A 20,822-nucleotide genomic window follows, 5' to 3' on the forward strand; every position below is an offset into this window, starting at 1 on the left:
ATATGAGAACATGACTAATTCCCTGAGGTTCTGTGTCCTACCATGTCAAAGGAAAATAAATGTAGAATTCAGTAGGTTTCTTTGTAAAATGAAACTTTGATTCACGATTTTTCTGCATATGAAAAGATACAGAAAAGTTTAAGTATAAAATAAGATTTTGAGCCGTTATATACATGAGGTAAAGGAAGTGAGTTTTTCTAATACATCTGAACCAGATCACTAATATATTCAATCAACAAGCTTTTACTGAGCACTTACCATGTACCTGGCACTCTAACCTGTACTGGGAAAATGTAAATATTGAAGCATAGTTCCTGCCCAGCTTGGTGTCAGTAGTTGGTGCCCTAGTGCCTGTAGGGGAAGGTTGTATGGAAACACTTGGGTCAGCTTGTGAAAGGGAGGTAGTGGTGATGGGGTGTTACAGTAGTGATTATCAGTCATTCATGAGAAGCTATAGTAGAGGATTGAAAGACTTGAGAATGGACTACCCCTTCACAGTGGAGATTCTCTCTTTATTGTTAACTTTAGAATCTGTGTTTTTTTTAAGGAAGATGGCATTTCTTTGGCAGAGAAAAATTAGTTTTATTTCTTTATTCAGCTCTTTTATTACCTTGAGTATAACCTTTATACTGCAAACATAATTCCAAATTAAATTTGGTTATTTAAGAAAAATATCAGGCAAGGCATGGTGGCTCATGCTTATAAAATCCCAGCATTCTGGGAGGCTGAGGTGGGTGGATCGCTTGAGCCCAGGAGTTTGAGACCAGCTTGGGCAACATGGTGAGACCCCATCTCTATAAAAAATACAAAAATTAGCCAGGCATGGTGGTGCAGACCTGTAGTCCCAGCTCTTCTTTCTTTTTTTCCTCCTGCAGCTACTTGGGAGGCTGAGGTGGAGAGTCACCTGAGCCTGGGAGGTCAAGGCTGCAGTGAGCCGTGATTATGCCACTGCCCTCCAGCCTGAGTGACAGAGTGAGACCCTGTCTCAAAAAAAAAAAAAAAAAAAAGAAAAGAAAAAAAAAAAAGAAAAATCAAATCCTTGATGTTATAATTACTGAATGCATTGAGCTTGGAGATCTGGAAAAAAGTAAAGGTAGAGCAGCATCATTGGATTAAATCCCTATTCAGTCTCCTCTTAACTCTGCCAGTAACTGGAAGTTTGATGGATGGGAGTCCTCAAACCATCTCTCTTGGGCTGTCAGGGAAGACCATGTCTACTCTTGGGGGTGTGACCCTATTCTACAAGTTCCTCTTCACATAATGAAGAGACTTGGTTATGTCAGAGATCCCTTCCAGCTCTAATAATCTGTGGCCAGAGGTACTATTTTAAGAATGTACTATTTTAGGTAGTGGCCACAATGTTAGATTCTGTGTACAGCCTCCCAAGAGGATTCTTCATGTGTATGTGGAAGTTCTGGTTTGTCTTTGTGACCTTATAGTAACACCTCAGGTAGCTCTAGCAATAAGGTTATTTAAAAATGAAATGAATGAGTTTTATGGGCAAAGAACCCAGAAAAGTAAAATAGATGTGTATCAACCCCCATTCATTTAAATTAGAAAGTCTAGGAGGAGCTCAAGTGCAGGAATTGGCCTTTGAATCCAAGTGATGTGGATTGTCTCCGGTCAAGCCTAAAATTCTTTTGAAAATGTCAGAGGCTTTGTTTTCATGAGTTCCACATTGTCATGCCAATGAAAGGATCTCTAGGATTGTATACCAGGTATAGTTATAATGTTGCTTGAGTGTGAGGTGAGGCACTTTGGGAAATGAGTGTGCCAGTGTGCCAGCTGGCAACTTAGTGAGCAAACTGTCAGAGAAGCCCCTGAAGGATGTTGGGCAGGATAGCAGTACATCAGCTACATGAAGACATCAACTCCACCTTGTTTGGGAGTTTTATGCATTCTTACCTTTATATAATAAATGTATATAATATGTTTATATAACTGCCCTTGCCTGAGTATTACTATGTCCCAGGCACAGAGCAAGATGCATTGCTCATGTTATTTCACTACCTCTCTGAGGTTTAGGTACCACATGGTCTCAGATGACGAAATATAGGTTCAGAGAAGTCAAGCATATGCCCGGGGTCACATGGTTACCAGAGCTGGGATGTGAACTGAGATCTTTCTGACTCCAAAGCCCATGCTTTAAACTAGTATACCACACTACCTTTGCGGGAGCATATACCAGCAGAGATTCATTGCTCATTCCAAAATAGGAGTGAGTTTGGTGTGAGTGCAGATGCGAATGAGTTAAATTTATTTACTCATTCCAAATCGGCACTGGTATATTTTGAGTGTAAAATGTCAACTGGATTTTTTTACATATGAAATCTTTCATCTGTCTTTACACCAATCTTTGCAGAGACCAGCCCCCCTCCCTTGAGGATTTATTGTGGTTTTGATCTGTGTTGCCTCAAACCATTGAAATCTTTTCAAAGAAGCAGAGCTGTTTTCTTTTTATTTTTTCTTCTTTCTTTTTTTCCTCCTGCAGTACAGTGCTACCAGGAGTGGACATAGTTTGCTATTCAGCTTGATCAAAGCACTCTACACCAATGTAACTTCCTGATCTTACTGGTAACAGAACTAAATGTTTCCATGTTCTGCCAAGATGGGTTGCCAGTTATCGACAGAGGGCTTGCATCTGGTAATAATTATTTACTAATTCTGTTTACCTTTTGATCTGGTTTTCAGTGTACAGCTGCAGCTATCAAGGCTATAAGAGAAAGTGGAATGAATCTGAACCCAGAAGTGGAAGGGACGCTAATTCGGGTACCCATTCCCCAGTAAGTTTGGCTGAAATTCACATATTTTGATGAAATGGGGTGGTTGTCCTTGGAAGGAAACCAACAAACACCCTACTATACCGTTAGGCCAATAACATACCTTACCTGCACCTTTCACCCTGGCAAACATCTTTTGAGATCACTTTACTGATTCAGAAATACTTATTGAGTGCCTGTTATGTACTAGATGTGAGGTTTGCAGCAGTAAGCTTGAGAATTTGTTGTCCTTACATAGTTTACATTCTGGTTGGGAAGGTAGGACAAATAAATAAAGTCATTACAGATAATGAAATGCTATAAGGAAAGAAAAGGCAGTGGGATCCAATAGAGAGTGACTTGGTAAGGATGATGGTGGCAAGGGCACCTGTAGCCTGAGAAGACTTTTTATGCAGGTAACATTTTTGCTAAGAGCTAAATGATGAGAAAGAACCAGCCTAGGGGAGAGCATTTTGGGCAGAGTGAACAGCAAGCAGAAAGGCCTCCAGTTTGAAAAGACCTTGACACTGATAGTCTCTAACTTGTATTCTTTGAAGAGCTATTTTTTTTACATTAGTCCTTGCTAGTTGAAGAATTTTAGGCTGAGAACAGAATATTGTTAATTATATAAATATATATAGAACTTAAAGTTTTAAGTGAATAAAAATGTTCATTTTTAAATTAAAAAAAAAGAGAGAAAATACAAGACCTTGGCCTTTTTGAGAAAGAAAAAAGCCAGTGTGTGCAAAATGCAGGGAGAGGGTGGTAGGAGAAGAGGTTGGACTAGTCAGTAGAGGCTGATGGTTTAGGCTTTATAAGTCATGGTGAGTGTTTGGGCTTTATTCTCACTGTGATGGGAAGTCAGTGGAGGGATTTAAGCAGGGGAATGACCTGATCTGATGTTGACTATGTGAGGGTCTCTCTGACTGCTGGTTTAACAAATGGACTATAGGGGGACAAAGTGGACACAAGGGGAACAGTCAGGAGGCACCTGCAGCAGTCTGAGAAGAGACACATCTTCTCAGATTCCATAGCAAAAGATTTAAATCCCTATTCCTACACAGTGCCTCATATATAGCAAGGCCCAAATAAGTGTTGAATTAACTCGTTCAGTCTTTCAACAAATATTTATTAAGTACTAATGACATACCAGATACTTTCTTAGTTGTTGGAATATAGCAGTAAACAAAACAAACAACAAAAAATCCCTCTCTTCCTTGGGCTTCCCTGATAGTTGCATAGGCACAGTAAATAAGTACGTAATGGAATGTCAAGTGATAGTAAAGACAATGAAGAAAAACAGGCAAAGTAAGGGGATAGGGAGATTTGGGGCTTTTATTATGGATAGGGAGGGTCATGAAGAAAGGGACATTTGAACAAATACCTAATGAACAAAGCTTCCAGATAACTAAGAGGGAAATGGAGTTGAATACTAGTTGAGTGTCTTTTTGTGCCACACATTATCCTGTATTCCTTTACATCTATTGCCTCATTTGTCTTTAATCCCTGTAAAGTAGGTTTTTTCCTAGTTATGGAAATTTAGGCTCATATCTTTGAGGCCACACAGCTTGTGCTGAAGCTGGGACCCAAACCCAGGTTTAGTTGATACCAGAGCTTCATGATGTACCCATACCCATGCAGACAATAAGAATCAGTCCCAACACGGGGAGTCTAGAAACTTTCCACACTGAACTTTTTCCTGCCTCGTGGCCAGAAAATAGCTGTCTTGTTCCATTGTGTTCTCAGTACTCTGTGAGGCTGAATTAACACTCTGCTTTGAAATCATGTGAATTGGAAACAATATAACCTAACATTTAAGAAGCAGATAGACCTGGGTTCAAGTCTTTCTGCTTGAACCAGGTAGTTCAAGTTTGGCAAGTTCATTGATTTGCTCAGTGAATGTTCTGAGAATGTATATGTGCCAGGCTCTGTGTTGGGGATGTATAGACGTGATGTATGCCTTTATGGAGCTCACAGGCTGTGTGTCAGGCCTCTTGTTTGTATTGCCTCCAACTTACTTGTAGAAATTACTGGGACCCACATTTATAGATGAAAAACGTGAAGTTCAGAGAAATTAAGGGACTTGCCCGAGATCACATGACCAGTAAATGGCAGTCAGGATTTGAAGCCTGAGTTTTTCTGTTACCTTTCTCCTGCACTTTCTGTGAAGATGCGTAATTCTGGAAAGTGCTAAATGTACACATGGATGTTAGAAGCAAGATTTACAAGAGTAATAGATAGTAGTCAGCAGGCTTATTTTCTAGTTTTTGCTGTCCTGTTTGTGAAACCTTGGACAGTCACTTAACCTCCCTGAGCCTTGGCTTCCTCACATGTCAGATGAAGGGGTTGTTCTTAGTGGCCTGCCAGGTCCTTTCTGAAGCTCCAAAATACTGTGGGGCTATGAATTTGTGCTACTAAATGCTCATTGCTGATTTGGATTCTTCTTAGGGTGACTCAGTTGTATATCACATTTTTTTTTTCAAAGATCTGGTTGACATAACGTGCATTTCTGCAGCCCCGCAGGAGTAAATGATCACTATTGGTGCATTGTATGTAAGTTTGAAAGATCAGTGAGTTTAACTCGAATTTCCAAAGAGATGAGGATCTGTTACATTATTTTTTACATTATTTTATTTTGGTTAATGGGTGTAATCCAAGAGAAAGCTGATGGACCAAAACCGTCTGCTCCTGCAAACCTCATTTTTTATATACTTTCTTCCCTTTGACAAGGTGGTAGGGTCGTGAGGCCCCTTACTGAATTATAACGTTTGGTAGTTTTCCAGATAAAAAATGAATGATCTGTTCTTTATTATAGAGGCTGTGTTATGTGAGAGGATAAAGGTTGATTTATAAGTAAGAGGATCGAGGTTTTTATTTAGTTTTAGCAGTGACTTCCATATGACTCTGGGCATATCGCCCTAGTTGCTTGCTGCCTTCTAGTTCCTTATTTGTAAAATAAGTTAGTGCATAATGATAAGCAGAGATGTGGTGAGATTAATAGAGAAAATAAGTGGTATGATTTCCTTAAACTATATAAACATAAGATATTACTTCAGTAAACTTTTAATTTTCTACATATTATATAATTTTAGGAGAAAAGGATGGAGGGAAGAAGGGAACTAATAGGTTGAGCACCTACTCTGTGCCAAGAATGGTTAGGTGCCTTACATATTCAGGAAAGCAGAAAAGTATAATGGTTAAATTCTGCGTTGATGTCACGTAAGCATGAAATTGAGTTCCAACATTTCCTGCTTTTTAGCTGGGTGACAGTGGCACCTGTCTCTGCCTCTGTGAATCTCAGGCAGCTCATCTGTGAAATGATAATTTACAGGACTTGCCATATATACTTATTGGGAGATTTCAGTGAGATAATGTACATGAAGCTTTTGATGCTTAGTAAGCACCCAATTAATGCTAGCAAATATGCTATTTCCATCATCCCCTTTCACAAATAGGAGCATCATTCCTTTTTAGGGATGAAGAAAATGAGATTCAGAGAGGTGAGGCATTGGTTCTGGGTCACACAGCTGGTAATTGACAAAGCTGTGAGGAGGAAAATAACACATCAAATCTTAAGTTGGGACTTTGAGGGGTAGGGGAAATAGGAAGCATACATTCTTAAGATCAGTTTCTTTTCTCTTTTTTTTTTTTTTTTTTTGAGATGGAGTCTTACTGTGTCGCCCAGGCTGCAGTGCAGTGGTGCGATCCCGGCTCACTGCAGCCTGTGCCTCCCAGGTTCAAGCAATTCTCCTGCCTCAGCCTCCCAAGTAGCTGGGATTACAGGCGCCTGCCACCATGTCTGGCTAATTTTTGTATTTTTGGTAGAGACGGGATTTCACCATGTTAGCCAGGCTGGTCTCAAACTCTTGACCTCAAGTGATCTGCCCACTTCGGTCACCCAAAGTGCTGGGATTACAGGTGTGAGCCACTGCGCCTGGCCCCTAAGATCAGTTTCTGATTATAAAAGTTTGAGTTTAGTTCTAGGAAAATTTGCCTCCTCTGATTGATCCTGATTCTTCCACTGCCTAATGATAGTCTATAGGTTTGCTTTTTTGCCTTAACTGTGGATACCCAGAACTAAATTTTATTTTCAATTGAAGCAGATCTCACCTATTACCTCACCCTCATTACATTCCTCTGATTCTTATATTCTTATTTAAATGAGTCTACTGAGTATGTGACTCTTAACTATAATCTGCCTCTGATCTTTTGGGGAAGTAGGTAAAAGATAAATCCTAAATCAATAACAGGCCAGGCTTGGAGCCTGAGTGGTTCTTATCATCAAGACCTCTTTTTACAGCCTCTGAGACTCAGCTCTGCATGGCTGTATGCAAGTTTTTTTTATCGTGGCTGTCTCCTCAGGTAGATAACCATTGAGTCTTAGGGGCTCTGGATTATATCTTTTCCCACTGACAATGTGGATAGCTTTTGTTTGCTTCTCTGACAGTGATTTTTATTTAGATAAGTTAGTCAACTGGATTGGTTTTTTTTGGAACATTCCTGTTAATGGAGATATACTGAAATAGTTTCTTCTATTTTTCCAATTCATGTAATTACATTTTAGGTACCATTTATCAACCACCTAAACTAGAGGTATAATGCCTGGAAGTGCTGAGCTGAACACTTTACAATTTCTCCCCAAATTCTTACAACACTGTGTGGTGAAGAGACTATTTTAGGCTCATTTGACTGATGAGAGTCCTGAAGCTCACAGAAGTTGATGCCCAATATCAGATAGCTAGTAAGTGGCAGAAGAGGGTTAGAATTGGGGTCTTTGTCACCGCCTTTCTTCCTGTTCCTGTCTCCTGATAGATTTATCTGGAATATCAGTCTTTTCACTCCTTGATCAGGGGCCCTGAAAAGTTTTGATCAGGGGTTCATTTTGTTCAGGCCAGGTTTCTGCCTCCACCTTATTCACATCATCATTATGCCCCTAAACAAATAAACAAATAAGAATACACTCCCTTACTCATTGTTTTACCAAATATCTATGGGAAAACCACACTAAGTAGAATAGTGGTGCTTTGGTTTGAGATTGCTGAGTTCATGCCTGGCTTTAAATAATTCTATAAGGAAACTATGAATTCACCCAGGAAACAAAACTACATATGATTGACTCATTCCTCACCAAGCTTGCATCTTTCCTTGATTGTCTTCCAATTCCTTCATCAACGTCTCTGTTGGTTTTATTTTAAATAAAATTACATAAAATATTTAAATGAGGCTAAGCACAGTGGCTCACACCTGTAATCCCAGCACTTTGGGAGGCCGAGGCAGGCAGATCACAAGGTCAAAAGTTCAAGACCAGCCTGACCAACATGATGAAACGCCATCTCTAAAAATACAAAAATTAGCTGGGCATGGTGGCGTGCGCCCGTAATCCCAGCTACTCAGGAGGCTGAGGCGAATCGCTTGAACCCGGGAGGTGGAGGTTGCAGTGAGCCAAGATCATGCCATTGCACCCCAACCTGGGCGACCAAGTGAGACTCCGTCTCAAAAAAAAAAAGAAAATGCCTCCATCCTTTTCTCCTTAGGGAACCACTTTTAGTACCTTGATTTTCTAGATTTTTTCCAATGCAAAGTCAAGCATATGTCTGGTATCTCCTTCGTTTTTCTTGTAATGATATGGGATTATACTATACATAGTGTTCTGTACCAAAAAAAAAAACTTAGCAGTGTGCCATTGCTCTCTGTTGTGAGAATTCTTCCTCACTCTTTTTCTAAAGGTGTACTTTTGGCATTTTACACTTACATTAACCAGTTCCCAAGTGTCAAGTATCTTAGTTTAAATTTTTTCTCTTTTGTTAACCATGTCTCAATGATTTTCTAAGGCCTACTTCCTGTTCTGCTGGGAGTGGGAAGTGGTGGCGTGGGGACTATGATTGGGACAGAAGTGAATGCAGAATGTGGGGGATGCTGTGGCTCTTGCCCTTGACTGAGTGCTTGTTTGCAACATCACTGCATAGTACTGCGCTTCTTAGAGACATGGACATTTCAGGGCCAGAAAACCATCTGCAACACACCCAAGTGACCCCTCTGTTGGTACTTAGACCCAAACTTGATGTGGTTCTTTTAGGAAACCCGATTGGTATTTTAATGCCTCCCCTGGCTCACTGTGTGGCAATAATAATATTAAGGAAAGTGACTGTTTACTGAGTGCATACTGTATTCTAGGCTCTATACTCTGTGATTGAACTCATTCTGTTCCCTATTTTTTATACGTGAGCAAAGTCAGCGTGAGTTGTTAGATAACTTGCTTGGGTTCATTTAGCTAGTAAAGGTAGAGTTGAGCAGGATTCAAACTTGGGTCTGTTTTACTTGTAAGTCTGTATTCTTGTATCCATGGACTTCTGAGAGTACTTTCTGTTATTGTTTTGTGTTTGCTTCTTCGTTTTTGTAGCAAAGGACAGCAATTGGCATTTTTAAGTTTAATTATATAATAACCCAAACTATGTGGAACATAATTTACAAAGCTCAAGTCAGGATGCCTAATCTCACAGTGAACTTGTCTGCCACCTTTTGGTTCAAGAGGCGGTCTGGAATACAGGGTATTTATTTTTATTCAACTTTATCAAGGTATAACTTATATACAATAAAATGAATCCATTTCAAGTATATGTGATGATGGCTTTTGACAGATATATGTGTCCCTATAACTACTACCCCAATCAACATATAGAGCAGTTCAGTCACCCCAAAAAGTTATCCTCTGTCCCTTTGCATGTCAGTCTTCAATCCTCTTCCTCTGGTCCCGGACAACCACTTGTCTGCTTTTATGAGGATATAGAGTTTTTATGCTGAAATGTAAAACTTCTAGGACATTCATAAATTTACTCAACAGACATTTATTGAGTACGTATTATATGCCAAGCATAGTGTTAGACACTGATGATAAAGTAGTGAACAAGCCAGACAAAACCTTTGCCCTTAATGGAACATCTACTGGGGAGATGGTTAACAACACACACATATAGTTTGTGTGTGTCGGATGGTCATATTTTTCTCTCTGTAGAGAAAAATAAGGCAGTAAAAGGAAATAAAGGATGCTGTGAAGGTGGGGATAGTGGTGGTTCAATATTAAGTAGATGTTCATGAAGTATTCAGAGGAAGGTGATACTTGCAGAGAATTGAGGGATGTACAAGAACAAACCATGCCTGTATCCAGCACTGAGGCAGAGGAAGCAGAAGGTGCAAAGGCCCTGAGGTGGGAGTCTACCTGGGATGTTCAAGGAACAGCAAGAGTGCTCATGTGCCTGTAGCAGAATGAGTGAGGAAAGAGAAATAGAAGATGAGGGCCAGGTGCGGTGGCTCACACCTGTAATCCCAGCACTTTGAGAGGCTGAGGTGGGCGGATCACTTGAGGTCAAGAGTTTGAGACCAGCCTGGCCAACATGGTGAAACCTGTCTCTACTAAAAATACAAAAATTACCCAGGCATGGTGGCATGCGCCTGTAATCCCAGCTACTCAGAAGGCTGGGATTTTTAGTAGAGACGGGATTTCACCTTGTTGGCCAGGCTGATCTCGAACTCCTGACCTCAAGTGAGCCACCCACTTCAGCCTCCCAAAGTGCTGGGATTACAGGCATGAGCCATTGCACCTGGCGGAAGAGAAGATTTTGTCCATATTTATTTTCAGGTGCTACTGGACATCTAATTGGAGAGGTCAAGTAGGCTGTTGGATATATGGACCTGAAGTTCAGAGGACAGATGTGGGCTAGAGAAATAAATTTGGGAATCATGAACTTGTAAAGGAGGCCAGGAAATTAGATGAGATTACTTTAGAGAGTAAATGTAGATAATGAAAAGAAGAGGTTTGGGGACTAAGCCTTGGACACTTCAAGGTTTGGGGATCAGAGAGATGAGGAAGAACCAGCAAAGAAGACTGAGAACAGGTGGCCAGTGAGGTAAGAGGGGAACTAGGAAAGTATAGGGTCCTGGAAACCAAGTGAAGAAAGTATCTCAAAGAGGGGAGGGAGTGATGGGGTCAAAGAAGGTAAAATCTGAGATTATTGGACTTAGCAACATAATTTATTGATCAATTAATCTGTCTCTGTGGTTAGACAGAGATTGATGGGCTTTGGGGTTAGACAGACCTGGGTTCAAATCCCTGTTCTATCACTGTGGGTATGTTAGCTTGGGTCTTCTGAGAAGCAGATGCCAGGATGGAATTAGATGTGCAGCAGATATCTGTGAAAGACAAAGGGGAGAGAGAGCAGGAGTAGACCTAGTGCAGGTGTGATACTGGTGGAGAAAGGGAAGGAAGAGGGTTGTGGGGAGGGAGACTCACACTGCAGTGCAGCCACGCTGATGGGGCGTTTCTGAGCAAAGATTGCCCCTACAGCAGCCCCATTTGGGCATAAGAACCTGGCTCTAGTACCTCTGCCATGCATGGTCATTGACTGGGAGAAGCACAGTGGATGTGGCCTCAATGTGATCTCAGCAGGAATGCCACAGTGGATCAAGGTGTGGGGGCTGGAAGCTGTCAGGCATTGTACCCCTCACAGCAGGTTCTCCTGGAGGGTGATCTGAGCAGCATACCTTCATGCCCACTGCAGTGAACTTGGGCAAGTTGCTTAATTTTTTGAAGCTTCAGCCTCCTTATCTGTAAAATCGGAATAGTATTTATGGTTTTGAAGAGTAATAGGATATGTGAAGCTCATAGTGTGAAGCCTGGCATATCATAGGTACTTAAATTTTAATTCCTTTATCTTAGAGTATTTGTTATTATCTAATCCTTCTGGTTAAGGAGTTCTTGGAAATGTCCTTTTCCTGATTATTTGGGAGTAAAACTAATAAGTAATATTTTATTTCTGTTTGCTGATTTCTCTTTTAGTCCTTAATGCCCTCCTTCCTTCTCTTCCTCACCAACCCCCTTCCTGAAGCCCCATGTTCTTTTTTTCCCCTATCTTTTCCTGCATTTTTACAGATGGGAGGAGTTGAGTGATTATGTTGGAAGTATCTTGGAATTTAAGTTGCTTGGGCATACTGTAGTTTGATTGTTAATAAGCACTTGGTTTGTTCTTTGAATATGAGTTATGTGTGAGCAAGACCTCCTGGAAGGCATATCCCAAATAAGAAAATCTAGTGACTAGTCCTGCCTATGGCATGAGAATTTCTTTACGTTCCTGAAAAAGGCAAGAAGCCTTGGCTCTCCTTGGCACTCTCAGCCCACTGAGCTGCTTCCTAAAGCTTCAAGATCATTAGATAATTGCCATCGTCATTTTCCTCTGGGCATTGTTGGGGATGATAGACTTTATGGCTGGACTAAGCTCTTTCCCCCAGACTTTGTTCCAAGTTGATAGGAAGGAGAATGCCACTGAGACCAGGGAGTGTCCTGGATAACAGTAAAAAAGCCCTGAGTTATAGTTCCTCAGCCTAAATTCTTTCTCAACGTGTTTATTCCCTCCACCCCGCCGTCCCTCATATGCTGATGTGCAGTTTCTCACGAATGATAACCAGATTTTTCCAGGGAGAGCAAGCTGGGTAAGGCAGGGCAGGGTGGTCCCCAGGCCGAGGTAAATGTAGAGGGGAAGCTGTGTAGCTAGGGAGAGCTGCAGTTGACAGCTGCAGGAGCCAAGGTGGCAGTCAGAAAAACTCTAAAAAGAAAACCAGGAGAAAGAGCTTTGTGCTTTTAGGCTACTTATTTCAACTCTCTGACCCTTGGTTTCCTCACCTAAAAATGGGATCATAGAATATTTACTTTTGTGAATATTTGTTGGGAGAAGCTCCTGTGAAGGATAGAGGGGAGAAGAGAACAGGAGTAGTAGACAGGGAGAACCTTCAGACAGCAGTATAGGTCTGACACCAGTGAAGAAAGGAAAGAAATTCAGTAAATGAGAGTTAATACTATTTTTTAAGTTGTCATGATCAGGTTAGCCATTTTACTGAGTATTGTATGACTTTTCTGCATGGTGATTTTTTTTTTCTTTTTGAGATACAGTCTCTCTCTGTTGCCCAGGCTGGAGTGCAGTGGCATGATCTTGGCTCACTGCAACCTCCACCTCCCAGGTTCAAGCGATCCTCCTGCCTCAGCCTCCTGAGTAGCTGGGACTAGAGACATGCACCACCACGCCTGGCTAATTTTTTTTTTTTTTTTTTTGTATTTTTAGTAGAGACGGGGTTTCACCATGTTGCCTTGGCTGCTCTTGAACTCCTGGCCTCATGTGATCCACCCGCCTTGGCCTCCCCAAATGCTGGGATTACAGGCATAAGACCATGCCTGGCCTGCATGGTGATTATTAACTGTATTGTCTGTCTCTACTGCCATGAGGCGTGCTGCCTGTCATCAAGCTTTCTAGCTAGGATACAAGTATTGTTCAATGATGAGAACTAGATAGGCATATGGCATTTTTGTCACCTTCATTGAAATATAATTCACCCACTGAAAGTGTACAACTCAATGGTTTTTAGTACAGTATAGTCATAGAGGTGTGCAACCAGTTATAACCACAATCCGTTTCAGGAAATTTTCATCATCACCCCAAAAAGACACTCTACCCACCAGCAGTCACTCCTTATTGTCACCCCAGAACCTTCTCCTAGGGATTGCTGTAGGCTATTACTAATCCACTTTTCTATCTCTGTGGGTTTCCTAGTTCTGAATATTTTATGTAAATGGAGTCACATGATATGTGGTCTTTTGTGACTGGCTTCTTTCTATTTGCATAATGTTTTCAAGGTTCTTTCACGTTGTAGCATGTGTCAGTACTTCATTCTTTCTTATTGCCAAATAATATTCTATTATATGGCTATACCACATTTTATATATCAGTTCCTCAGTTGATGGCCATTTGGGTTTTTTCTACTTTGGGGCTGTTAAATGAATACCACTGCTATGAACATTATTGTGCAAGTTTTTTGTGTGAACGTGCTTTTAATTCTCTTGGATATAAACCTAGGAGTGGTTTATGACCAGTTAATTGCTGGGTCATATGGTAACTCCATGTTTAACTTTTTGAGGAACTTCCAAACTTCCACAAGGACTGCACATTTTAAATTCCCACTAGCAATATATGAGGATTTCAGTTTCTCCATTCCTTTGCCAACACTTGTTAGGATTATCATCCTAGAGGCTGTGGAGTGGTATCTTATTATGGTTTTGATTTGCATTTTCCTGATGACTGATGGTGCTAAGCTCTTTTCATGTGCTTGTTGGCCATTTGTATATCTTCTGTAGAAAAATGTCTGTTCAAGTCCTTTGCCCATTTTGTAATTGGATTGTTTGTTCTTGTGTTACGTGATTTCTTTATATATTCTGGATATTAGACTCTTATCAGATACATGGCTTTCATCTTTTTTAATTGCAAAAATAACATACGTTTATCCCAAAAATTCAGATCCTACAGAAGTATAATGAAAAGTTCATTTATTGTTCCCCAGTTGTTCTTCCCAGAAGTAACCATTGTCAGTATATCCTTCCAGATTTCAAAAGATGAATATGCAAACCTAAATAAATATATTTTATATATATATATTTAGTTTACATAAGTGGGATGAAATGTCTACAATACCACAACTTGTTTTTTTCCCCCTTTGACTTAATATCTTGTGTACTTTTTAATTTTATTTTTTTGAGACAGGCTTTTACTTTGTCACTCAGGCTCGAGTACAGTGGCACAATCATAATCAGTGGCCCTAACCTCCTGGGCTCAAGCGATCCTCCCACTCAGCCTCCTGAGTAGCTGGGACTACAGGCACGAGCCACCAAGCCTGGCTAATTTTTAAATTTTTTATAGAGATGAGGTCCCACAGTGTTTCCCAGGTTCCTCTTGAGCTCCTGGGCTCAAGCAATCCTCACCTCGGCTTCCGAAAATTGTGTACCTATTTTCTTTCCTTCTTTTTTTTTTTTTATTATTATTATACTTTAAGTTTTAGGGTACATGTGCACAATGTGCAGGTTAGTTACATATGTATACATGTGCCATGCTGGTGTGCTGCATCCATTAACTCGTCATTTAGCATTAGGTATATCTCCTAATGCTATCCTTCCCCCCTCCCCCCACCCCACAGCAGTCCCCAGAGTGTAATGTTCCCCTTCCTGTGTCCATGTGTTCTCATTGTTCGATTCCCATCTATGAGTGAGAACGTGTGGTGCTTGGTTTTTTGTCCTTGTGATAGTTTACTGAGAATGATGATTTCCAGTTTCATCCATGTCCCCACAAAGGACATGAACTCATCATTTTTTATGGCTGCGTAGTATTCCATGATGTATATGTGCCACATTTTCTTAATCCAGTGGACATTTGGGTTGGTTCCAAGTCTCTGCTATTGTGAATAGTTCCGCAATAAACATATGTGTGCATGTGTCTTTATAGCAGCATGATTTATAGTTCTTTGGGTAGATCAGTGGAACAGAACAGAGCCCTCAGAAATAACGCTGCATATCTACAACTATCTGATCTTTGACAAACCTGAGAAAAACAAGCAATGGGGAAAAAATTCCCTATTTAATAAATGGTGCCGGGAAAACTGGCTAGCCATATGTAGAAAGCTGAAACTGGATCCCTTCCTTACACCTTATACAAAAATTAACTCAAGATGGATTAAAGACTTAAACGTTAGACCTAAAACCATAAAAACCCTGGAAGAAAACCTAGGCATTACCATTCAGGACATAGGCATGGGCAAAGACTTCATGTGTACGTTTCATGGTGATCGCATTGTTCTTTTGGCTGCCTAGAAATGCCCTTTTGAGATGGATTTAATACAAAGGAGGAAACCAGGGATCCGAAAGTTTAAGTAACTTGCTCATGGTCATAGATTAGTAAGTGAAGGAGCCGTTATTCAAACTTGAATCTGTCTGTTTCCAAAGCCCGGGCTCTTGCCATGTTATCACATTTGCTCCTTGGGCTGCCGATGTGAAACCTACTTCCTTTCAGTTCTGTGGCCTGCCTGTGCTAGCTGCTATATTGCCTTGTGGATCTTGTTACAGAGTAGTGTCTATAGTTTGCACATTCCAGGAAATAGTGGTAATACCCTTTTCTACATCACACACACACACACACACACACACACATACACACACACACAACCCCTTTAGGAATATTGAAAGAAAAAAATCCTCAAAGATGAATGCCTCATGACCTGACTTGGGCTGGGGCAGCCACAAACTGCATTTGAGCAACTGCAGCTGCTTCTTTAGCCCTTTTATTCCCACTGACTGCTTGCCATTGCTGCGTTTGCAGGGTCATTCATTCTCCTGGTTTGTTCCAGTACACTGTTTCTTTCTACTTTCCAGGCCTGGGTAAGCCTTCATGCAGTTTTTGAACACCTGTCTTCTGCTCAGTGTTGCTTCCCACCTGGCCTGTGGCTTTTTAGGAGTGCATCTTGCTATTGCAGGTCCCAAGTGTGTGGAATGGGGCTCCTTCCCAGCGTAGATGTACTGATTGAAACACACAAGGACGTTCAGTCAAGAATCGAAAGTGTAGGATAGGCTGAAGAGCAAGTTGCCACCAACACTTACGCAAAAACTGCACACAAAAGGACAGGCTCCTCTTGTCCCTGCCCCTCCTATCTTCTCCATGCCTTGTATCATGCACCTATTTATGGTACCTAGCAGTTGACTACCATAGATCAGATCACTATTCCATTGCATTCCTCCATAAATTCCCTCTCTTCTTTCTCCTTACTGCTCTTGGACGTGTCGGGGAGTAGCATGAATTATATATCTAAGCCAGTCTTAATGTGAGAGTAGTACTATTATTACCACCACTGGTAAGAATAGTTGCTAGATTTGTCTAGCACCAACAAGAGAGGAAATAGAGCAGAAGGCCTGGAATTTAGGAGTCAGGCTGTACTGGACTCAAATCCTGTGTCTGCCAAGAACTTGTTGTGTGACCTTGGGCAGGTTACTTGATCTGTCTGAACCCCCACTTCCCACTTTTTTTTTTTCCAGACAGGGTCTTGCTTTGTTACCCAGGCTGGGGTGCGGTGGCATGATCATAGCTCACTGCCACCTCAAATTCCTGGGCTCAAGGATCTTCCGGCCTCAGCCTTTCAAGTAGCTGGGAATACAGGCATGCCCCACTATGCCCAGCTAATTTTTTAAAAAACCTTTTGTAACTGGGCACTCTCTCTCACACTTGTAATCCCAGCATCTTGGGATGCTGAGGCAGGTGGATCACCAGAGGTCAGGAGTTCGAGACCAGCCTGGCCAACTGGTGAAACCCCATCTCTACTAAAAATACAAAAATTAGCCTGGTGTGGTGGCACGTGCCTATAGTCCCAGCTACTCAGGAAGCTGAGGCAGGAGAATCACTTGAACCTGGGAGGCAGAGGTTGCAGTGAGCCGAGATTATGCCACTGCACTCCAGTCTGGGAGACAGAGCAAGACTCCATCTCAAAAAAAAAAAAAAAAATTGTAGAGATGAGGTCTCACCATGTTGTCCAGGCTGTCCACTTTCTAATCTGTAAAATCCAGGTACTAATACCGCTAATGTCATAGGAATGTTGTGAACATTTACTGAGCTAATGCATGGAGAATGCATCAGCTCAGAGCTTGATACAGGGAAATGGCTCTGTAACAGTTATCATTATTATTAGTATTGAAGGGGAGCAGATGACACTGGGGTCAGGTGGCTGGGCAAATATAAGTGGGCCTTACCGTGATGATAATGTGGTCTCTCCTTATCTTCTTCTCTTGCTTTATTTTCTTCATACACTTTGTGTCATTTTATCTACTTAATTGTTTACTGTGTCTGTCTCTCTTTCACTAGAATGTGAGTGCTTTGAGAGGAGAGAGGAAGAGCTTTGTCAGTTTTGTTCATTGCTGTATTCCTAGGCCCTCAAACATGCTAGAGCATGTAGTAAGTATGCAATAATGTAATCATTGTTTCTGGAACATTGTGCCAACTGTTGTTCCAGGTGCCATTTATGTATTAGCTAATATACTCGTAACAACTTTCGAGATCAGTATGTTATCTCTATCTTACAGATGAGGTGACTAAGTCACAGAGGAATGGGATTTTTTGTGCCCAGTGTTACACAGTTAATAAGTGAAAGAACAGGCTATCTTTCTCCAGAGCCTAGGCTTGTAGCCACTATGCTGTGTTCTGCCCCAGTAGGAGGAAACATCACAATTACTTTTATTAATAATATTATTGATAACTTAAAATAGTTTATTACCTATATATGCAAAGTTCTTTAGTTGTCTTCTCTCATTTGCTCATAACACTGTGGAAAAATCCTGTACGGCCTCCCTCATCCCCCTGCACTTGACAGTTGAGGAAATAATAGATAATGTTTATTGAGTACATCCCATGTACCAGCACATTTATTAACTTGTTTAATCCTCACAATAATTAAGTTGTTGTAAGAGGGACCGAATGGGAACAGAGGAGAACAGTGAAGTAAATGGTATTATACACATTTGACAGATGGAAAAACTGAGGCAGAGGTGAAATAACTTGCCCAGGGCCACAAAGCTAAAAACTGATAGATCTGGAGCTCAAGCCCCAACAGTCTGACTTCAGAGACTGTTCTCTTAAGTGCTTCACCTGACAACCTTGCATTCAGAGGAAAAATTAAAGTCCGCAGGTACTCAACTTGTAAGTGGCAGAGCTGGAATTGGAAATCAGGTTTGCTTTGACTACCAAACTTGTGCTTTTTCGCATGTATGATGGAGCTGAGGCAAGAGTTATGTCTACTTACCCCAAAACTTGGGTTTCCATCCTTCTGTGGCGACAGAGAAAGAGAAGACAAGTGACTTAAGACCACTCAGCTGGGAATGTGGAGCTGTGACCCCTGACCTTAACCTCCTTTCTCATTTGGTCAGGCTGGGCTGTATTTCAGAATGGTATGTCTGGTTTAACCAGGCATCAGTCACAGAATAGTCCTTTGAAAGCAGGTGCCCAGTTGTGTCCCCAGAGAGAACCAAAATTACTACTGGTGTTAGAAGTCCTTCCAAAATGTATGATTTCCTTGGGCTAAAAGGACACCTACAGAAGATCTAATGTCTTTATGAGACATTAATGTATGTAAAACAGGCTAGTGGGATGAGGCGAGGGTGGTGTCCCTAGAAGCATAGGAAATCTGGCTGGGCTACACAAACAAAAACATTTCCTTCAGGACCGGCAGCCCCAAGGCATGGGGCAGCTCCCACTGGCAAACAGTGAAACAGGCACGTGGTGCTGCTGATTTCAGGCCCATGCTCCTGTAGGGGGGGTCCCGGAAGCCCAGGGAGGAGGTGGCAAGGTTTCTGTCAGTGGCAATGTCAGGAATGTATCTTGATAGGCCATTCCTTGAAAGTGCAGCTTCCTTCTCCCTTAGCCTGCTCCGCACAGCTACTGGAGCAGAATTCCTGTCCCCTGCTTTCCCCATTGCCTTCTGCTCTCCTCTGTTCCCGTTCTGTTTCTCTCTGCTCACTATCTGCTCAGTTGCCTAAGCACCAAGTGGCTAAATCCTTTGTGACCATTTTCTCTCTCACCACTCACATCCTATTCTCCCCTGGAGAGAAGTCCTGGAGATTCTGTAGTAAGAATAATTTACTCAGCTATCCTTTGTTGAGCTCTTACAGTGCATACATATTGACAGCACGCCAAGTACTTGTCCCCCATTATTTCATTTGATCCTCCCTTCCACCCTCTTTGTAATATTCTTACTCCCATTTTATGTAGGAGAAAACTGAGTTTGGAGAGGCTGAATAGCATACTCAAAGTTCTGAAGCTAACAAGTGGCAGAGCTGGGATTTCAGCTTAGGTCTTTTTGGCCCTAAACCGTGTCCTTTCTACATTTTAAAGTTGAGTGTCTGTTGCATTACAACTTTTTTGCTGTCATTACCTGAGCTGAGCGTGGCTTCTTCTGATATGCACCTGGTGTATAGCTTTGTACATGTGTTGCATTCTCATTGAAACAATAGGAAGTATCATTTCAGTCAGTGGGATTCTCTGTTGTGTGAGTTAGCAGTGGGGCATGCCCTCTGCTTATTGTTCATAGGAACATGCTCAAGGAATTTTTCAGGAAGGCCCCCATCCAGGATGTTACTGGAAGATCTGCCTGGTGGAGCTTGTACAAACAAAGTATGACCCTGCCAGCTCAGCCAAAACCCCTGCCTTGTGCTAGAGGCTCTCTGACCCTAGCGGAAAAGGCTTCCTCACCCAGCCAAGAAACTGCAACAGGGTGGGTCCTGAGCTCCCCGTCTACCTACCTAAAGGCTCCTGGGCAGACTCTTGCCATGTATTTAGATCTGGTTTGTATATTGCTGTCTACACAACTACAAATCTGATCAAGTTTCTTCTTATTTTAATGTAAAATATTCATTTTTAAAATGTACTGTTTTAGTCTTTTTTTTTTTTTTTTTTAAAGATGGGGTCAGGCAGGATGCAGTGGCTGATGCCTGTAATCCCAGCACTCTGGGAGGCTGAGGCAGGCAGATCACTTAAGATCAGGAGTTCGTGACCAGCCTGGCCAACATGGCGAAACCCCGTCTCTACTAAAAATACAAAAATTATCCAGGTGTGGTGGCTTGTGACTGTAATCCCAGCTACTCAGGAGGCTGAGGCAGGAGAATCGCTTGAACCCAGGAGGTGGAGGTTGCAGTAAGCCGAGATCACACCACTGCACTCCAGCCTGGGTGACAGAGCAAGACTCCATCTCCAAAAAAAAAAAAAAAGATGGGGTCATGCTGTCTCATCCAGGCTAAAGTGCAGTGCAGTGGCATAATCATGGCTCACTGCAGCCTCAGACTCCTGGGCTCAAGTGATCCTTTCGCCTCAGCCTCCCAAGTAGCTGAGACTACAGGCGCATACCATGACGCCTGGCTAATTTTATTGTGTGTTGTAGGGATGGGGTCTCACTGACTTGTCCAGGCTTGTATTTTAGTCATTTTTTAAGTGTACAGTTCAGTGGCATTAAGTATATTCACATTGTTGTGTAAGCAATCTCTAGAATGCTCTTCATCCTGCAAAGCTCTGTACCTATTAAACAACTCCCCACTTCCCTCTTCCCCTAGTCCCTGGTAACCACTATTCTACTTCCCGTCTCTATGAATTTGGCAACTCTTAAGAACTTCATGTAAGTGGAATCATACAATATGTGTCTCTATGAGTCTGGCATACTTCACTTAGC

At 41.7% G+C, this 20,822-nt stretch overlaps 1 protein-coding gene across 4 annotated transcripts in view; it reads left to right on the forward strand.

Moving 5' to 3' along the window:
* MRRF (mitochondrial ribosome recycling factor) overlaps window positions 1–20,822 on the forward strand; it is a 66,035-nt gene that overhangs the window by 29,061 nt on the left and 16,152 nt on the right. For 3 of the 4 annotated variants that reach the window (XM_002820175.5, XM_054521096.2, XM_009244833.4), the window contains one exon: window positions 2,692–2,783. The exons of the other annotated variant lie outside the window; for it this stretch is intronic. In XM_002820175.5, the coding sequence (XP_002820221.1) occupies window positions 2,692–2,783 (92 nt within the window). The remainder of the gene's footprint in view (window positions 1–2,691; window positions 2,784–20,822) is intronic. 4 annotated transcript variants of the gene reach the window in all.

Source organism: Pongo abelii, chromosome 13 (genome assembly GCF_028885655.2).
Source record: "Pongo abelii isolate AG06213 chromosome 13, NHGRI_mPonAbe1-v2.0_pri, whole genome shotgun sequence".
NCBI classification, from domain to species: Eukaryota; Metazoa; Chordata; class Mammalia; order Primates; family Hominidae; genus Pongo; species Pongo abelii.